The sequence below is a fragment of the Ananas comosus genome, linkage group 17, assembly GCF_001540865.1.
Source record: "Ananas comosus cultivar F153 linkage group 17, ASM154086v1, whole genome shotgun sequence".
Taxonomy (NCBI): Eukaryota; Viridiplantae; Streptophyta; class Magnoliopsida; order Poales; family Bromeliaceae; genus Ananas; species Ananas comosus.
Window position 1 is genome coordinate 8,553,909 of NC_033637.1, and position 19,777 is coordinate 8,573,685.

Below are 19,777 nucleotides of genomic sequence, written 5' to 3' on the forward strand. Positions count from 1 at the left end.
GGTAATCCCCAAGCCACTTCCGGCTGTTGACCGGTGATTCCAACGACCGGTCTGTAAGCCGCTTGATATTGTGTCCCCTGGTATTGGGGCTGACCAACTACTGGTGTTCCTGGATTTTGTAACACCGGCGTTATCACAGGCGCTTGAAGGCCTGCTATCGGCTGTTCGTTCCGAGTTAACAACTGCCCTATTCGGGCTATGTTCTCATTAGAGGCCGTGATTGCGGCCAGAACGGCATCCAGCCGTGCGGTACTTGCGTCACTATTTTGGTCCAAAGTCTGTAGGACCCGAGTCATTTGGCCAAGTACTTGGGTCAAACTAGGTTCCTGTTGGCCAGATTGACCACTGGTCTCACCTTCAACCGGTAAAACTGCTTGGCGCTCCACAGCGTTCTCTGAATTACTGGGCTATTCACTCCCAAAATTTCTGGGAATGACCCTATTACGGAGATTCATGGTGTTGTCATCAGCCATACTACATATATAAAAATGCGAATTTACCACAAAAGCGGGTCCCACTAGGCGTGCCAAAAAATTGTTGGGTGCCGACGTCCCGACCCTTGACCCGGTCAATAATTCTCCTCGAGAAGATCGTCGGGATGCGAGACGGCTGCGGATTATGACCCTCGAAAGATGCGCCCATAGAAGATCAAGCGACTAAGCCGATGAGGGATCGAATCAGCCGGGTTCGGAAACCTTCGCAGTAAATTCGCTTTGGCAGGATGAGCCGAATGGAGAGGGGGAGCCCAGAATTCGACTAAGAAACGAGCCGAATGGCCAAACAACTTGTGATCCGATCGGCGAGAAGAACCGAAGATGACTTTCTATTGAATAGCAAAAGGAAAAAGTACACAAGCAGGGGAGTGATGCCCGTAGGGCAGACAGACTCCAAGTATGGGAACAAGGGAGTGATGCCCGTAGGGTAGACGGACTCCGAGTATGGGAAATTACAGGAACTACTCCTAAGGAAAGCAGTAAATGCGAGAATAGAAAGATGCAGAAAAATAAAGGTGGTCTTTTGTGCGCAGGGGCGAAGACCCTTTTTCAGAGCATCGTATGCCTATTTATAGAACCGTCTTTGCGTCAGTTATCGCTCTTGCACGATCAGCCACTATCTCCTGATTCGTAGGACCACTTTCGGCCGATCGGAACCGCTCGTAACTGCTTGCGGTTATTATAACTCCTCGGTCCAGTGCGGCTTGTATGTGTCCGGTGTACTCTAGGTCTGCCGTTTTAGCCGTCTTACGTATATGGACCCGGTATGCCAGCTGTTCGCGTCTAACTGGCTCAACAAGATCTAACAAACTATTTGATAATATTTTAAAAAATATAATTTATTAAAATTAAGGATCCTATTTGCAAATAAGCTAGTTGAGACTTGAGAGAGAATATATGTATATTTTACCTTTTTTTTAATTTATTTTTTTAATCCTTTCGCCTCACGTCGCGTCAGATAGATCGGAGATCCCACTTTCCCCGTTATCTTTCCCTTTTACAAACAAACACTTGCCAAGTAAGAAAGTCTTGGATTGAGTAAAATAAATAAAAAAAAAACAACAGTTGAAGGAAGTATAGAGCGAGGATTAAAAATAGCGCAGGCGAAATCGACAAGAGTGACTTCTCAACCTCTCCCCTCTTGAGTCGGAGCCCCCTCATAGAGATCGGCGGGCCGACGAGGCTGAGGATTCTCTCCCCCAACCTCACATCTCCGCCTCCCGATCTGATGGGCTCCTCACACTCCTCCTCCTCCTCCTCCCAAGGACGCGCCGCCACCGACGAGGAGGAGGAGGAGGAGGAGGACGACGACAAGCACGTCTCGGCGGCGGCGGAGGCGGAGGCGGAGGCGGAGGGGAGGGCCCTCAACCACCGCGCGAAGGAGAAGGTGCTGGAGCAGGAGCCGGAGATCCTCCCCTGCCGTGCCGCCGCCTCGCCGCTCTCCCCGCAGCCCTCCGCCGCGAGCACCCCACGCATGCTGCTGGGTCCCACCATCAAGGTCTGGGACCCCTGCAACGTCCTCCTGCCGCCCCTGCCCCCTCCCCCTCCCGCCGCCACCGAGGTGCTCCTCATCAGCCCAGGCGAGTGTGCCGCCGCGCTCCGCCCCGATCTGGTGGGCGGCCGCTGGCCCGCCGCGGCGCTGACCGCGAGGGGGGAGCGGCAGGCCCGGGCCCTCGCCGTCTTCCTCAAGTCCCAGGCCGTCCGGTTCGCCGCCGTCCACTGCTCTCCTCTCGATCGGGCCAGGGCTACCGCCGCCTTCGTTTGCAGGGTGAGTTTGTCCTTCAGTTGCATCCTGTTCCTTATTATTAGGCAGACAGTCTTATTAAAGGGAACAACACAATTTTTTTTTTCTTTTTTTGGGCAAAATTTTTTAGGCGACACTACATTTAGATATTTCGCGGCGAATGATTGTTGTAGATATTTCTTTTGTTATTGTACGTATCAAAGTCACAAGTGTTGTGTGCGGTTCGATCTAATGATAGATCTGTGCTGCACAATATGACTCTACTTCTCCCTCTTTTCTAGTACGAGCTAATGGGCATGCATTGTGAATCTTTATGGATTTGCTGATAGAGTTTAGGGTCGGTTTGATCCAGCCAGAGCTTCTATGTAAGGTTCTGTGCTGTTTAAGTAGAATTGTGTGGAGAAAAATGTCGTCTATTGCTTCTTGCTGCAGCGAAAGCAGAAACTCCAAATTGGTTGGTGCTTATTTATTAGTAGTGAAAAAAGGAACTTTACAGAGTACTAGCTATGTCATCTTGGTATTTCCCTCCTTCCATAAAAAATGTTCAACACTTCTTCCGGTTAAACCCGGCCTTCGAAAATTAGGTAGTGATAGTGCAGATCCAGTTATATATCTACTTACATGGAGTTGGCCAGTAGTGAAAATCTGACCACGAAAGGAGGTAGTGTACTACATTCTAGTGTGTGATGTAGTTATTAATTGGGCCTTTATAATTAGAGGTCTTATGTGCTGAGCCACCATTCCTAGTCAGCTATCGCATGCTAAGATGATCGATGAATCGTGATTGATGTGATAAATATGCACATTGGCGCAATACGCACCTCTGCATCAAACAGGTAATTTCCCGGCATCATAGGGTTTAAGACAAATCGAGTCCTAAAAGTCTGATTTGGATTTTCATTTCATCCTTAGAGTTTCACTTGTAACAATTTTGTGCTTGAAATCCGACACATTTGACACCTATTCAATAATGTAATCCTTGAATTGCAACTCCATTTCAATTTAGTCCTTGAAGTTTCCTTTTAACTAAGGAAAGTCTAATGACAAAGTACATTAACAGGACTTTTGGGTTATGTGTAACAAGCTTGGAGACTAAGTTGTTTTAATTGAAACTGTTGGGATAAAATTGAAATTGGGTTCAAACTTCATGGAATAAATTTGTAATTAATCTGATATGGTATATGCAAGCATTTCCACTTTGATTTATGCTTCCCAATATGTGGTTTTTTGATGGTTGCCTTACAATAGGCAGGTAGATTAGAATAGAGAGGTTTTAAGTAATTGGGGACTCTGTTGTCGTTGAATTCCATTGAGGTAATGGAGAACAAACATTCATTCTTCTAGTTTTATTTTAGATGGTCTTTCGGTGATTATTGTTCAGTTTTTGTATGTCAAAATAAGTCAATGTTGACCTAAGTTCTGTACAGCAGAATTGAAGGTGATGCCTAATCCTCAAAAATCTAGTTCTACTTTAGTTGGGTATTGAGAGTTTTGAGGTTGTGTGTTTTTGCTCTCCCCATCCTCTTCTTTACTCCCCTCCCCCCTCTCTCTCTAATCTGTAATATTCCTTCTCTTTCTGCTGTACTATTCCCTTTTCTGCTGGTACTGCAAGGATTCCTGGTTTTCTGCTGGATTTTTTTTTTCTTTCTTCTCTTTATTTGCTTTATTGGAGTCTGGAGATATGACAAAAAGATTAGTTTCCATCAGATCTCTTCTTTCAAAGTGTCTGATAGTAAAAGTGTTTTCAAATCTCAAATAATGAAATATGGACCTTCTTTAGCTACCAAATTACCCGCTAGTAACATCAAGGATTAATGGCACGACCCTAGAAATAACTTCAGTGTTGCAAAATTGAACAAAATATTCATCATCTGGTAGCAATTGTTTGAATCTCTGTTCGCATTCTCTTTGTATCTAGAGTTCTATGTCATGTCTTCATCATAGTTACCTTTTACACCTTTCAGAGTTGTCTTCAATTGCTTGACCTACCTTGTTGGATTATTCGTGCGTATCTTGTTAGGCGATCTTGTTTCATTAGGTAGGTTGTATAGTTTCCCCATGTCTATCCTCAACAATAATGATCTTTCTTAAAACACATCAGGAGGACTCTCATGTGAGACTCATTATGATTTAAATTGAATAAAAAATGAGAGGAAAGAACAATTTCATATCATTTGGTCAATTGGGATTTAAAATGTAGACATTTTATCTGCTTTTTCTATTTTCTCTTAAGCATTATTAGGCCGATGAATGAAAAGAAGAAATAAAAGATAAAACCATATAGATAATGATATATACAACTGTAGGCAAGGGCATCAATAACTCATATCTGCTTAGTTCCAATAAAAGAACTATGAGAAAGAAATCTCATGAAAAACTAAAGAACTTGGATTAAATCTTGGAAAAAAAAGTTACAAAATTCAAGAATTCAGTAAATCTGGGTAGATCTGTGGAAATATGAAAAAGAAGAACTAGGAGTTTATAAACTAAACACCATTTAGATAGAGAGGGAGTCTAGTTCTTACCACGAAAAAAAACTATTTCTAATATTTCTTTTTGCTTTTGATTTTAAATTTAGTCTGCTTCGGTTGCAATGTCGTCCTCATAGTTTCAATTTTAACAAGCCTTAACTGTGTTCTGAACATTGGATATACTGCCATATATCCGGTTGCGTATGCGGTTCAGAGCACCAACCGCATCTCATATTACATATGGTGTCATGCGTCCGGTCCATAGTGGAAGCCCCTGGGCATGCTAAAGATCCACCACATGTGGGTGGATGCACTCCGCACACACGAAGCGTCCCAAAACCCTATCACAAGCAAGGAACAACCCTAAGAGTCTACAATTAAATTGGTATTACTAAAAAGGTATCAAAGTCTAAAAACTACAAAAGTATAACGAACATTATACATACATGTTAAAATCGGAACGACGAAAAAAAGATCCAGAAAACAATTTAATGTAGGAAACGAAAAGAAAAGAAGAAAGAACACACCGATATTTCCGTGGTTCGGCCAACGGCCTACGTCCCTGGGCGAAGACGGAGCAAATATTTTATTAATGTTGAAAAGGCGGAGTACAAAGAAGATCTCTCAAAAGACCAAAACGTAATAAGATCTGAAACGCCGCAACGAGAAACTCCAAACGAAGGACTTCTCTCTCACCCATCCGTACAGACCAACAACATGCTTCGATCCTTAATTAATTAGCATGTTGTGTTAACCGGCTGCGGCTCCTTGATAGTACGGACTACCAACATGCATGAATTAATTTGAGCCGCCGTGATCACCAGCCCAAAAGAAGCATGAAGAGCTTGAACTTAATTAAGAGCTTAATTAGGCATGGCTTCACAAAGAGATACCCAACCCGTACGGACCACCAAGCAACGTAGACTTAATAAATGGATGGCTTCTTAATTTCGTCGCGGCATCATTAACTTGGCCGTAGCATGTATATATAATACATGTCTCCTAACTAGAGTCTAATTCTAATTAGATTAGATTTATACTCCTAATAATAATCCTTATATGCCAAATTAAATCTAAATAATATCTAATCCTAATTAGATTAGGATTTATCCTCAATTTAGATAACTACAAATCTAAACCAAAATTTAACAATACACATCCCCTAGCCATTCAACTTCAAAACTCCCTCACTCGTCTTACCAGTTCATACATGTACAGTATGCTATAAATAATACCACTATCTGGGGTCCTCCTCTAGTAGTCATTACCTCGGGTAGGAGAAGCTAACTATTACGCATTCCCTTATCTCGATCAATAGTTGGAGTTGAGGGCTCTGAAAAAGAAAACAACAAAAGAAGGCATGAGAACTACTGAACGCGGTGGGTATAGTTGACGATCACGATGACCTATCTATAGGTCTACTAGTGGCAATAACAATAAATAAGCTGAGCAAATAATAGAGCATAATACTAAGCTGAAAGGAAAAATACTATCCTAAACTAACAAGTGGAAACAGTGAATCATATATTATGCATCAACTATCATATCAGATGAATATATGCAGGATAATCCAATTTTACCGACCGACTCATAAGTTCAGTTGAGCCTGTGCTCGCCTTATGTCCGGTACCACAATGACTCATAATCTACCAACATGCATGCTGCCTAGCATATCTATAACAACCGCCAGCTCCAGAGCGACACTCGAGGAGCGTGATCCCAATGAGTATCATAATATCTCTGTCAAGCTTAATGTGGCTCATGCATGCTATAGTCAATGCGATAATCAAAAGATCACTATATACTGTCTGGGTGTCCTCATTACAATCACATATATCTCACTCTCCAATATCACAGCACTGTCCCTCGACATTTTCACAATTTAGCATACAACAATATACCTTCAGTATAAAAATAAAATATTATATCAAATAGTAGAATATCAATTATCTACAAATAACTCACATGCTGATAAGGTGCCCACATAACAAGATCATGCATGAACAAGTACCCTCATGCTGCTACTGCCACAAGCATACTATCAAATAACTCAAAGAATCAAGCGCGGAAAGACATAGAGGATAGTTTGCCGAGTTTGGTGACATGGAACCCATCTGGAAAACGCTCTTGAGGGTGGTAGAGCACGACCACCACCTCCTCTTCAGAGTCCAAAATATCCAACATGAAAAATCTCCAAAACTCAGCTCCTAAAATCATATATAAAATCCACTGCTACTCTAAACCTACTAAAAATTCTCGAGAAATCCACATAATCCAAAAATATACATCAAGTACCTACCTCAAGCACCAGCTGCAAAGCTTAGCTCGAATCCTTCTCCTCCTCACTCCACTGGAACACCTCAGCTTCGAGTGCCTCCAAGGTGCAGAGCACACCAACGATGAGAAAGACGATCACCCCTGGCTCTACCTCTCAACTAAAGTCCCAAGCAACACCAAGGGGAAAAGAAAGGAGGAAGGATAAGAGAAGGAAAAAAGTACTTAGATGGCTCAGATTATGAAAAGTAGCTAGACAAAACACCTTTCTTCTATTTATAGACTGAAAGAAAAAATATCAGAAAAGCCCTCAGAATCTCAAATAAAAGCTCCTCAAACTAAAAGCTATTTTTTGGGTACCCAGAACCCTCATTTGGATGTCTGAATCCAACTTTCGGGTGTCCCCTAATTACAATGTTACACCTGAACCATTATAGCAATGGCCAAAAATTTTTGGGCATCCGAACCTAGCGCTCGAATCCATCGTAACTGCGTCTGGAAACTTTCGGGCGCAAGGACTCCTGCGCTTGAATCCATGCTAAATAATTGTGGGTCTGTGGCAGAGTCGCGTGCGCTCTGCCACAGTCAATCAATCTCACCTACCCTCCGGACTGCTACAGCAACCAATTTGGGCGTTTGGATCCACGGCTTCAACATTCGAATCCAACTACGATGCCTTCGGAACTCTAGCTCTTCAGCTCGCCGCTTTCGGGCGCCCTAAACAAGATCAGGGCGTCCGGAACACCGAAACACATGTTTAGTTGAGTTTCGATTCTTGAGTTTGTTTTCGCATCTATTTCGCGCCAAAACGGTTCCACCTTGCTCTGGCACTCCACAAATGTGCTAACCAACAATTCACACTACAAGTTTGCCTATTCGCCAAGGTCCAGTATACTACATGTGATGCACTTTGCGAGCACCACATATGGGCATGCCGCTGGGTAATGGTATTTTTTTTTATTTTTTGTTTTTAGATCGCATCAAATACTAGATTGAATGGATGTTATTTGGTTAATGATTATGCATATAAATATATCTCCAAACCAGTTAGGGTAATGGTAATGCATATAAATATGCATATGTGTCCCTACAAAACTATGAAATTGCATATTTATCCCTACAAAATTTCGTTGTATCCATATAAAGTTTTAATTATCAGATGTATCGCTCTAAGCTCCATAATATGTAAATTTGTTCCTACAAGTTGACTACCAGTAGATGACCATTAATATTTTACCGTCTAGACCATTATGCCCTCTGTGGTTTTTTCTTTTTTTTGTAAGATTTATAATTTATGCTTCTTGTAGAATTACATGAAAGTTAGAATAAAAATATTAAAATAATAAGATATTTATTTAATGGTAAAATGGTCATTTTGTTGTAGAAAAGTCAACTTTAACCAGTCAACTAACGGAGAAGGACATATTTGCAAATTTGCTATATTTGATAACTAAAACTTTTATTGGGATACATATAAAATTTTGGAGGGATAAATATGTTATTTTATTGCTTTGTAGGGACAGATATACAATTAACAAAATATTGGTAAATATTTTGTAATAATATGATGTTTTTTTGCTACATTTTTGAAGTGATGCTTTGTTGGATCATAAAAGTTTAGCCAATTTATTACACATTTATAACTTTTTAAGAGTCGTATTAATATACCTTTTACCCATATTTAAGTAATAATTTTTCAATAGCAGGTGCCTATATGCAGGTTCCTATATGGTCCATATAAGGTACAACAAAATACATATTTTAATATATCAAGTACAAAAATACATAATAAATAAGAGATAATTGAAGAAGAACAATTAAAAAGTACTCTAATCAATACATATATGTTAAAGGGCATTGTGACATCATAAATCACATCTAGTCTCATTTAATATAAAAAGTGTTCTCAGTATGAAAAATAACTAGTGAAAAAAGAATTTAAGAAAATTTATATATCCAATTTGTGACACTGTATGTTGAAGGTGAGTGTATGACTAATGTAGACATGTTTTCATTACTTTACATATTTATAATTAAATATACATATTTATAATTAAATATGATACTATCTTAGCTTGGTTATGTGCTCTTTATATGGGTGCCTGAGCCATATGCGGATGTGGTTTGTGCAATGCAGAGAACTGACCACATCCACCATTGCGAATATATGGGTCTATGCCTGCTTTTTAAATAATGTGCTCTATGCAGAAGGTTGACTGCCCACATATTGCATACTACTTTTCAGACCATTGGTCCCCAAAGTGTGATTTGCATAATACTTAAGCCCTTCCTTCACTCTAAAGTGATGCAGGAGCATTTAGGAAGCCTAAGAGGACAAATCGAGCACGTTGAAATTTTATTTTCGTCTTAATTTGCTTAAATAGTAGTTTAGTTTTATGTTTCATAGGTAGCATGTAATTGTATTCTCTTTTCTTTTGTTTGGGAGTCTTGATATAGCTATATGTTGCTTTAAGTTGAGTTATGTGCAAGTCATGTGAGTCATTAAGCGTGTTGTTGTCCTTGTCTCATTTGGGCAGTCCTAGTGTCTTCTACACTTAAAAAAAATACTAAGAGCCTGTACCGGCAGCCTCCACTATTATTATTTTTTAAAATGGATCATACAGCTCTCTTTGGGTCACTAAAGCCTAGTAGCTTAAATCCCTCTTTCCCTTGCCGTTTTTGCTTCCCTTATCTCTGTTTTATGCATTGTGAGTGCTGAACATTAGCTCCCCTACATCATAAAGATTGAATGTGTTTAGCATCATCACTAAGATGTTTCTCTGTTAAAATTAAAACTCTTAGTACGAAAGTGCACTGGAGTTCAAGCCATTCGGGCAAACTTCATGGCTAGAATTGAAATTCTTGAGGGCGAAAATTGATATTTGAGTAGAACTGTGGGTGCTGGATCATGTAGAATTAAAAATCTTGAGAACAAGATGGAAACTAGTGAAACTCCCGGGACTAAAATTTGTCAATTAACCGTCCTTTTCATTGGCTTGATGAACCTTCAGCGTTTATAATCCAATTTTGCAGGAACTTGATTTTCCGGAGGATCAAATACAAATGTCAGATGCTTTGATCGAGATGAGTCAGGGCCAGTGGGAAGGGTGCCTTAGATCTGAAATTTACACCCCGGAAATGATCAATTTAATCGAAAAAGCCCAGCCTGATTTCTCTGCCCCCTCAGGAGAATCACTTCGGCAGGTAGGGTTTCGTATTATTGAGTTCCTCAATAGAACAGTCATAAGATTACCTGAAAAGTTTTCTATGAGAGATACATCAGTGAATCACAATGAGGCCAAGAGTTTCTCTCGAAACAGCTCGACTAATTCAGTTCAAGAACGGGACGGCCCTCACTGGGATTTGGTTTACCGGCTTAATAGACCTAGTCTACAAAGGAAAAAATCAGGAAAGAGTAGGCTTCAGTTTGTGACTTCAGGTGACAATGAGACCGAAGACGAGTCCTCTCCTAGAGAGGCATATATTGGAAGCCCTAGCATTACAATTGGGATATTTACTCATGCAATACCGATTAAATGCCTTCTTGCCAGCCTTTTAGATTGCAGTCCTACGGTTTCTCACAGAATTTGTGTAGATGATTCTTCTGTTACAGTCCTGGAACACTCGCTGAGAACAGGGTGGCAGATCAAGAGGTTAAATGATACGGCACATCTTAGGCTTCTTTAGGCAGTTAAAAAGAAGGGAAAAGCCCTTATTGGACTCACAAGTCAAGGTTTAAAGATAGCGAGTTTTTGCTATATTCTTCTTTGAGTTATATTTGTGATCTGTGTCTGTTTCAGTGAAGAAATTGTCTGTGCGATTGGTCAGTTCAGAACCGTCAGCTGATCTTCAATTTTTGGGAGTCGGAAATGGTTGATTGATCGCCATGAAAGGAGAAAGATTTTTTGTTGGGTACGACGGAATCATCTGTTATTTGTTCTTTTTTTGTTAATTTATTTCCTTGTTTGTTGATTGCAAGCTCACAAAGCAGAGATCTGATAAGTGAGTTGTTATATTTGTCGGTATAACTTTCGCTTTGTCTAAATCTTTAGATTAGTTGTAATTTTACATTCAATCATTTGTAGGGCAATAACATATTTCGTGTTGATTACTTTCGAATCGTAAATCTTGGCAATCGAGATTGTGCTGCGGTATTAAAAACTTTAGTACTACCATTTTGTGAATTTGCTTGAATGTCTTGAGTTGGCTACCTCTGGTCTTAGAGTAGCAATGGAAACAATGAAATGATCTTTATCTGGAATAACCGCATTGGTCTCCAAACTCTCAAGATGGAAATTTAAATGCCAGTGGATGTTAAACCATCTATATATTTGCATGAGGAATGTTTTGGGTTAAACTGCGAGGTGACCACCTCAACTACAGAACATTCTCAAAAGGACTCTTCTTTGATTCTGATTTATTATTATTATTATTATTGGTGCTTCTGTCATGCCCTGGACTTCAACGGAAGCTCATCAGCCACGTGCACAGACCCGTCGTGTACACCAACACTTCGGTGCCCACCAGGCGTCTATAACCAGCATAAAGAAAAGCATAAACTTTCCTAACAGGGTAGTTAGAGCAAATACCCAAAGAAGATACCTAAGCTTACACTATAAACAATTCCAGATTACAGTTTAGAACAGGAAGTACAAAGTACACACTAATTAATTCCAGAATACATCTTTGAGCTAAACTAAAGTAATCTTGCATGGGTTCATCTATCCAAATATCGAGGAGGCTCTAGCTAGTCGTTGATCTCGTCACGAATCCTAACCTTTCTTGCTGTGGAAGGCTCTGCACAAAAACAGCCAACAAATGGGGGTGAGAACTATTTGACAATAGTTTCCAGTGGATAAGCTGTCGAGAGTGACGTAGTACACCACTAGGTCAACTGAGGCATGAGTAAACTATAGCAAGTAGAAAAAATAAATGCAACAAGTAGATTAAATGAATCAACTATGAACATGCCTCAACAAGATATGTTTTCTAACATGTCTTATGTACTAGTCATTACATATATAAGTTTGATATTTCATATTCATTACAAGTTGTTCATCTTTAAACTACATGTCATGATTCATGTAGAATTTCATCATTATAGTTTAATTAGCTAATGACATCATATAGCTATCTTCCTACACTAACAGGAGTGTAAACATACAGGTATTGTCATTGCAACTAATGACTAAAAGGAATGTCAACCTCCTAGTATGTTCATTACTAGGTACATCTTAACTAATGACATAAAATACCTTTACTATCATGTCCATACAAGGTTGAACTCATTTACTTTAACCCAATTAACAAGATATTTACACGTTGTGAAGTCTCGGTTCGTGCCGTGCCTAATGGCCTCGTGGAAGTCAACACTACTCACAGCAATCCACTTTGGCGCTTAGTTCCGCACGGGCGATCTGATGTCGCGTGGCTAGCTCCGAAGTGCCAGCTTGTGGGGCTTGACCCTCACAAGTATGTGCGAATGAGCACATTGGCAAGCAAGCGTAATCCATAGCATAGCGTTCCCAAGTTCGTTGTCTTTAACGTGGAATCTCAACTCCGACACAAGTCGGCAATTAACGACAAAGTCATATCTCACTTTCAACTATTTGGGGACATATTTCTACCAACAGATATTATGACTTAAACAAGTACATAGTTTACATCATATTGATGATTCTAACGGGTTACACCCGCATACTCACATATAGTCCATTCACTACTCCTATAATATAAGAAAAGTGGTTTACTAAGGTCATAGTCAATGCTTCACACAAGCTCATGTCATTTGTCATGTATTTCTACTTAGACCCCCACTACATGGAGTATACAATTATTATGCAATTTCTTCTATCTAACTATGCAAGTATATCATCTCACAACCCATAGGTCGGAGTTTATATCATAATGTCCAGTTCTAGTTACTTAACTAGGTCATATATAAGAACAAGAAGTTCATGCTAGTTCTAACATGTGAAAGCCATAACCAACTTGTCTACACAAGTATGCGAAATATCATGTAAAGTATTCTACACATGATTTCTACACAATTCATTCCGCAATAGGTATACAGGGTGTAATAGTCGATAGTAGGTAGTTATAGCTAATAGTATATATAATATACCGGTATATATTTATATATATTATATATATATGAGTCCGGCTACTATTAACTATCGATTGTATCAAGTCCTTAGTTCTATTGAGTTCTTCTACGTTAGATCTACCCTTTGATCATTTTCACCCGCTTATATGTATACTATTAAACCAACCACCCACTCAACCCTAGGGGACCACTATCAATTTAACCGGGGACCACTATCATCCTAACCGCACATCTATTCATCCAACGGCCGAAAACTCAATAGTACCAAGGGCTTGGTACAATTGATAGTATAGTAGCATAATTCTATATATATATATACATATATATATATATATCCCCTAGGGTTGAGTGGGTGGTTGGTTTAATAGTATAATCTAACGGGTGAAAATGATCAAAGGGTAGATCTAACGGTAGAAAACTCAATAGTACCAAGGGCTTGGTACTATCGATAGTATAGTAACCGGACTCTCTCTCTCTCTCTCTCTCTCTCTCTCTCTCTCTATATATATATATATATATATAACTTTATATGATATGCTAGAAGTTCTATCATCATGTCTACAATATGGAATTGCATGATTTAACTCAAAGGTTAAGAACCATAATACATAATTCATTTAGTTGTGCATCTAACTAAGTGCCATATTCATAGCATTACATCCATTCACTATTAAATGATGTCATACTTAACTTGTCTACACAAGTTTGTTATTATCATATAATGCATGCTAAACAGGCAAATGAACTATGCATACTCAACATGTTTCATAATCCTTTCTCTACTACATAGAGGTTTAACTTTACTCCACACACTATGCATGTCTTATGCAAGCATTACCACATTCAAGATATATTCAACATGAATATACAAGAATTTCAATGTCATAATATTAAGGAAGACATAGAGGGAATTCACCCATTTCAGTAAGGTCAAACCCACCGAATGCTCGCCGACTCTGTCCGATCACACGAGTGAAGATACTCGACAGCCTCCCAGCAACCTTGTATCAAGGACTCCCTTAAACCACTCACCATCTCAGGTTGGCCATCTCAAATCCACCCTTTCCAAAACTCCAAACTAAGCTCACTCCTGGTTAGGGTTGGAGTTTATGAGCTCAGAGGTTCTCCTTCATCTCTTCCACAGCTCCTCCATAGCCCTCAACACCAGCTAGCATGAAGAGGAGAAGAGAAAAGAATCTAATTCCATCAAATCTTCTTCAAAAATTGAGAAGAACTCTAGAGAGAGAAAGATGGGAGCTTATCCTGTGTAGTCCCCTTCTCTGGCCTGAGAAGACCTTAGCTGGGCGGTTTGGGGCTTTTTATGGATAAGCACACCGCCCAAATTACCAAAAAATCCCTCACCAACTCAATCAGCAGCACTGGGTACCGATACTCAGCCTCTAGATAGCTAAAACTCGAGAGCTGCGTAGCTAGATTTCATATAGGGTATCGGTACCCGAGCAATGCCGTACCGATACTCCACTTCAGCTGCCCAAACCCGAGAGCTACGCATTTGGCCGCCCTTAGAGGTACCGGTACCATACTCAGGTACCGGTACTCAGCACTCAAAATCTGAGTTTTCAGATTTCAGTGCTAAGCACTCGTCCTGGCATTTAATACACTGAAGTTAAATGTCGTTATACTCTCGACAACTCTCACAACTCCTAAAATAGTTCCAATTACTATTTTAACATTAGAACCTTGTAATTTGGTAAAGTTCAGTGTACTACATTCTCCTCTCCTAAAAAGGAGTTTCGTCCGCGAAACCAGAAATCAAACACATCAAGTTTCCATCTGAAAAAGATAAGGACAACATTGCAGCAACACACTTTCCAGTCTCCAAATGGTTGGTGCTTGTCAAGTCGCTTCAAGGTACCATTACACGAGGAATCACTTGATTCGAAAAGCTTTGCAGAATACAAGTTGCAATCCTCGACAGTTGCTTAATGAAGCCAAAATTCTTATACTTGAACTCTTACATGTTGATTTCGCATGGAAATCCCTTGTTCCCAAGTGGGTTAAGTTCAATTCTTCACCTTTTTCATGTATATCGGAGCTAGAATTAGCTGTTCTTCCCATTAATCCTTTGAGGGTGATTTATATTCTCTTTCCAAAGGACTTCAAATGGTGACATCCCTTTGGAGGTTCAGAACATAACCCGAAGCACATTCCTCCATATCCCAATGATACATATCCACCAAAAATTACCCAATGGTCGCTATTTTCTGGTGCAAGATGGCACCAAATCTAATCGCATTTTGAGAGTTCCAAACATTGTACCATCTCACTGAGGTGTACAAGTGTGAGTCCTCCTAACATGCTCATAGGAAGTTAATACTTGGACTTTCCCGATTGTGATATCTAGCGTTCCACCACTCATTTTTACCATTATTGGTTCAAGGTTAGCACATACTGAGTTTATCCAAAATTTTATCGGCATCTTTAATCCTGACCTTGGATTAACTGCTTTACCAATCCCGATTCAAGATTAGTTTTCGTAATTCAGTCCAAAGAACAAGTTGCACCAGCATATCTCATTAATGTCTTTGGTGTATCATCTCTATATTCAACCACTTTGTTCCCTCACAAAGAACTGGTCTAGTAAGGTTTAACATCATTAAACTTTCTACCATTTATCACTTGGGGCGTCCCTCACCACTTGATTCATTCTACATGGTAGAGAAAGGTCTATTCACTCACCATGAGTAGTTATCCTCGTTGCCTCATCCATAATCTTTCGACCAATAAAAGAGAAGTTCACTGTCTTCCCGTGTGAATTAACACACAATTCCATTCATAATGAGAAATATCATCATGAATTTAATACACTGAAGTTAAATGTCGTTATACTCTCAACAACTCTCACAACTCTCACAACTCTTAGAATAGTTCTAATTACTATTCTAACACTAGAACCTTACAATTTGCTAAAGTTCAGTTTACTACAGCTTCTCTACTCATTTGTTTTTCTTTTGAGTTTTTTTAGTAAACTGATTTGCAAATTTTGATCCTTGAATTGGAAATTTTGATCATTGATAGTTATTGGGTAATGAAGCTACCCTTCCTTCAGCTGGAAAAAGTAAGTAGGGATATGAATATGGACCCAATTAGTATAACTGAATAAAATTCTAAATTCAATTAGCTAAAATAACTCAGGTCTAAAATAGATCAGAGTTCAGGTGTTGTCAAAGAGAGAAGAATTAGAGCTCGATGCGCTACTTCAATACGGACTATAGTTGAAAGGATACAAGTACATTTTTACGTTGTTTCTAACCTCTATCATTTATCCTTTATGATTGAAAACAGATACATCAGTCTCTTATTTAGCTATTTTTGGTATGGGAGGAACAGCAAAATTTATTTCTCTGTTCCGTCAAACGCCTTATCATTTGGTTTGGAAATAAGTTATTTTAGCTTATTCCTGTTATAGGAACAACTCTTGGGATAACCAATAACAAGATCAATTTTATTTTTGGATGAAAATTGAGTTATTCTCAAAAATTTAATAATAATTTAACTTATTTAATTAACTAATTAATCATGAATACAGCTAGATAACACTTAATATTAATTAATAAAATAATTAACAATAAGTACTATTAATTAATAATTTAATGAATCATAGTTAATTTAATAATTAATAAATTAATTAGTTAATTAGTTAATATTTAGATAATTTGTTAATAAAATAATTAGATTAGCCAAAATATTAATTCGTTAATCAAGATAAATATTAAATATTGCATAAACATCATAATTAATTAATTATTTATTTATATAATTAATTATAAATAATAAATAATTAATTATTTTATTATTTAAACAATAGATATTGACTTAAATATATTAACTAGATTAATTAGTTATTTAATACTTTAATTAAAATTAGATTTAGACTTTAATTGTAACACACCGGATTTTTAATTTAAAAGTGAATATAAATAAAAATAGTGTGAGATACTATTTTTATTGGATTTAAAGAAGTAAAATATAAGTCTGGAATGACTCGTGTTGAAATCGGAACGAAAACAGAAGATTTAGAATTTTCTGTGCGAAATGGGACTGATATTTTAGTAGAAAATGCACAGTGTCAGAAAATTATGAAAACTGGAGAATAATGTCAGAATTATTTTTATGAGGGTAGATGTCACGCCCCGGGCCCCAGCGGAAGCCCGCCCGGCACGTGCACAGACCCGCCATACGTCTAAAACATATAAGGCGTCTACTAACAACAATAATAAAAGCAATAACAAAAGACATCTAGAAGTATCAGAGCATAATAAATGTCTAAATGCTACAACAAGGGATAAAGATAAAACTGTAAATCCACTAAATAAAACATAAAGTGATACAAGCAGATCCCAGATACAAGTGCTAAAAGTAGGTACATAGGTGGTTTCTATACATGGACACAAAACCTCTCGCTCTCTCAGCTACAAAAAGAAAGAGCAATCCACCTAGGCAAAGTACCGCTCCTCGCTAGCTAGCTACGCGATCCCCTTGCCGCGATCCCGTGCCTCCGCCGGTGCCGAAGGCTTTGAAAAGTAAACCATAAAACAGGGGCATGAGAACTATTAAAAGTAGTTCCCAGTGGGCAATTACTGACTTCAGTGAATGCACCACAAGGCCCAAAGCTACAAAAGATGTCAGTGACTATAAATGTAGAAAAGCGAAAGGTAAGTAAAAATGTAACTTACTACAACCTGATATCTCTACTTAGCATAATTAGCATAAATATGAAGCAACTATGTATGAAGTAAAAGTCTCCACTATCATAATGTTCACAATGCGAAATAGTAAAGTTCCGTTCTTTACTATTCTAGTCAGTGTCCAAGTACTACACTAAGTCATCATCTGTCCACATGTCATAATGAATGCTCAAATCAAATCTGACGAGATACCCACCGAAGGCTGTCCTATGGCCCTGAGACCCAGCCTTACCGTAGGCTGTCTGGCCAATTCGCGAGCGCCTAGGTGAATCCCGCGCCGTGTGTAGAATCCTTGCCGCATCTTCCTAGAGTGGGATATATGAGTCTCAGGTGCCTATCCCGATCGGCAATTCCACTTTGCTCACGGCGATCCCGAATCCCTCTATCGTATAACAAGCGCGTGATAATTGGACATTCCCAGCTGGATGGCGCTATCTCCGGGTTCAGGTTATGCCCACATTCACATCGACGTCACCGTTGGTGCTTTGGAATCGCCAATACGTATGTACGGGAGCGACCTCACGAGCAGCGATTGTCGCGAAGAGCAAATGGCTCAAGTATTAGCGACTGTCGCATTCGAGTACAAGTCCTCTATGTCTAAAAATAGAATATATCAGTATCTCATGGCTTCTTATGATCCATCATGTCTCTAACATGGAACTATAGCTCATGTACAATGGCCTATCACAGTCCTAAGGTTGCCAGTTTCATAGTTTAACTAATTTCAGGCTCCCTTTATGACACTATTTGTTCGACGGAGTCCCAAGCATGCCATTAACTATGTTCATGATGCCATCCAGTTCATACCAATTCTAGCGATGGCGAGACTTTTCTCAAACTTGCAAAACAAGCACTATCACAATGCCATGCAATCTACACGATAGAAGCATCTACTATAGTGGATACAATATTACGACTACATGAGGCATGACATGTCTAAGGTTCTAAATATCATAAAATCATTTAGCTGATGAATTTGCATTCAAAATACTATTGACAAAAGTTTAGAGGGATAGGGCATTTTGGCCCCCATATCCATAAAGTCAGAACTCACCAAAAATCCGGCTTCATCTGCCTTCGTCGATACGAAGGTGATCTCCACAAAGCTTCTAGTACCCCTAGAAACATCAAAAATAGGGTCACCCAAACGAAACGAAGAGCAAATAGCTCAATCCTTAAGCTCCTCAAGCTAGGGTTGGAGAAAACTTACCGATTGCGAAGAAGGCTCTCACGATCTCCAAATGGGAGTTAGAGTCCTTCCAATCTAACCTAAACAAAGGTTCTAAACCCATCAATTTGGTTCCAAAGCCCCCAAATTCAAAAACCCCCAAAATAAACCCTAAATCCCAAAATCTAGGGTTTCATCTAGTAAAACCTAGGAAAGCATGTAACAAATGGGGATTACAAGCTACCAACCTCAAGAGAAGCCCCAATCCAAGCTCAAAACCAAGTAGGGTTGAAGTTTGGTCCTCCACAAAGCTCCAACCGCAAGCTCCAAGCCTCCAAAGGTGGGAAATGAGGAAGAAGATGGTGCTCCAAGGCCTCCAAGCAAGCTCTTCTCCTCTCCTTCTCCTTCTTCTCCTTCCCTTTCTCTCTCTAGAAGTGTAGGAAGAGTGTGAGGGAGAGAAAATGAGAGTGAGAGGGGAGGAGAGGCTGCTTATAGCCTCTAAAGTAACAAAATCCACATAGGCCCCTCAAAAACTCAAATTTACATCAGCCCGGTCTGGGCAGTTTTCGCCCAGAGGGACCGGTCTCCCCGACCTGGGACCGGTCTCTCAGCCTGCCCCCGAAGATCCAACGTTCGGGAACCGGTCTTTCCCTGCGCGGGACCGGTCTCTCCCCGCGCAGATGTGCTCGGGGACCGGTCTCGACTGCCAGGGACCGATTGCCTTGCCGGCCACGCAGCACTGTTCACTGGGGGGACCGGTCTCTCCTATCAGGGACCGGTCCCCGAGAGTAAAAACTCTTAGGACTCTGCC

At 39.6% G+C, this 19,777-nt stretch overlaps 1 protein-coding gene across 1 annotated transcript; it reads left to right on the forward strand.

Annotated features, from left to right (window-relative positions):
* On the forward strand, positions 1,517–11,144 carry LOC109723230. The gene is made up of 2 exons (XM_020251535.1): positions 1,517–2,262; positions 10,017–11,144. Exons 1-2 carry the CDS (start codon positions 1,723–1,725, stop codon positions 10,668–10,670), a joined length of 1,194 nt encoding a protein of 397 aa, XP_020107124.1. The 5' UTR covers positions 1,517–1,722; the 3' UTR covers positions 10,671–11,144.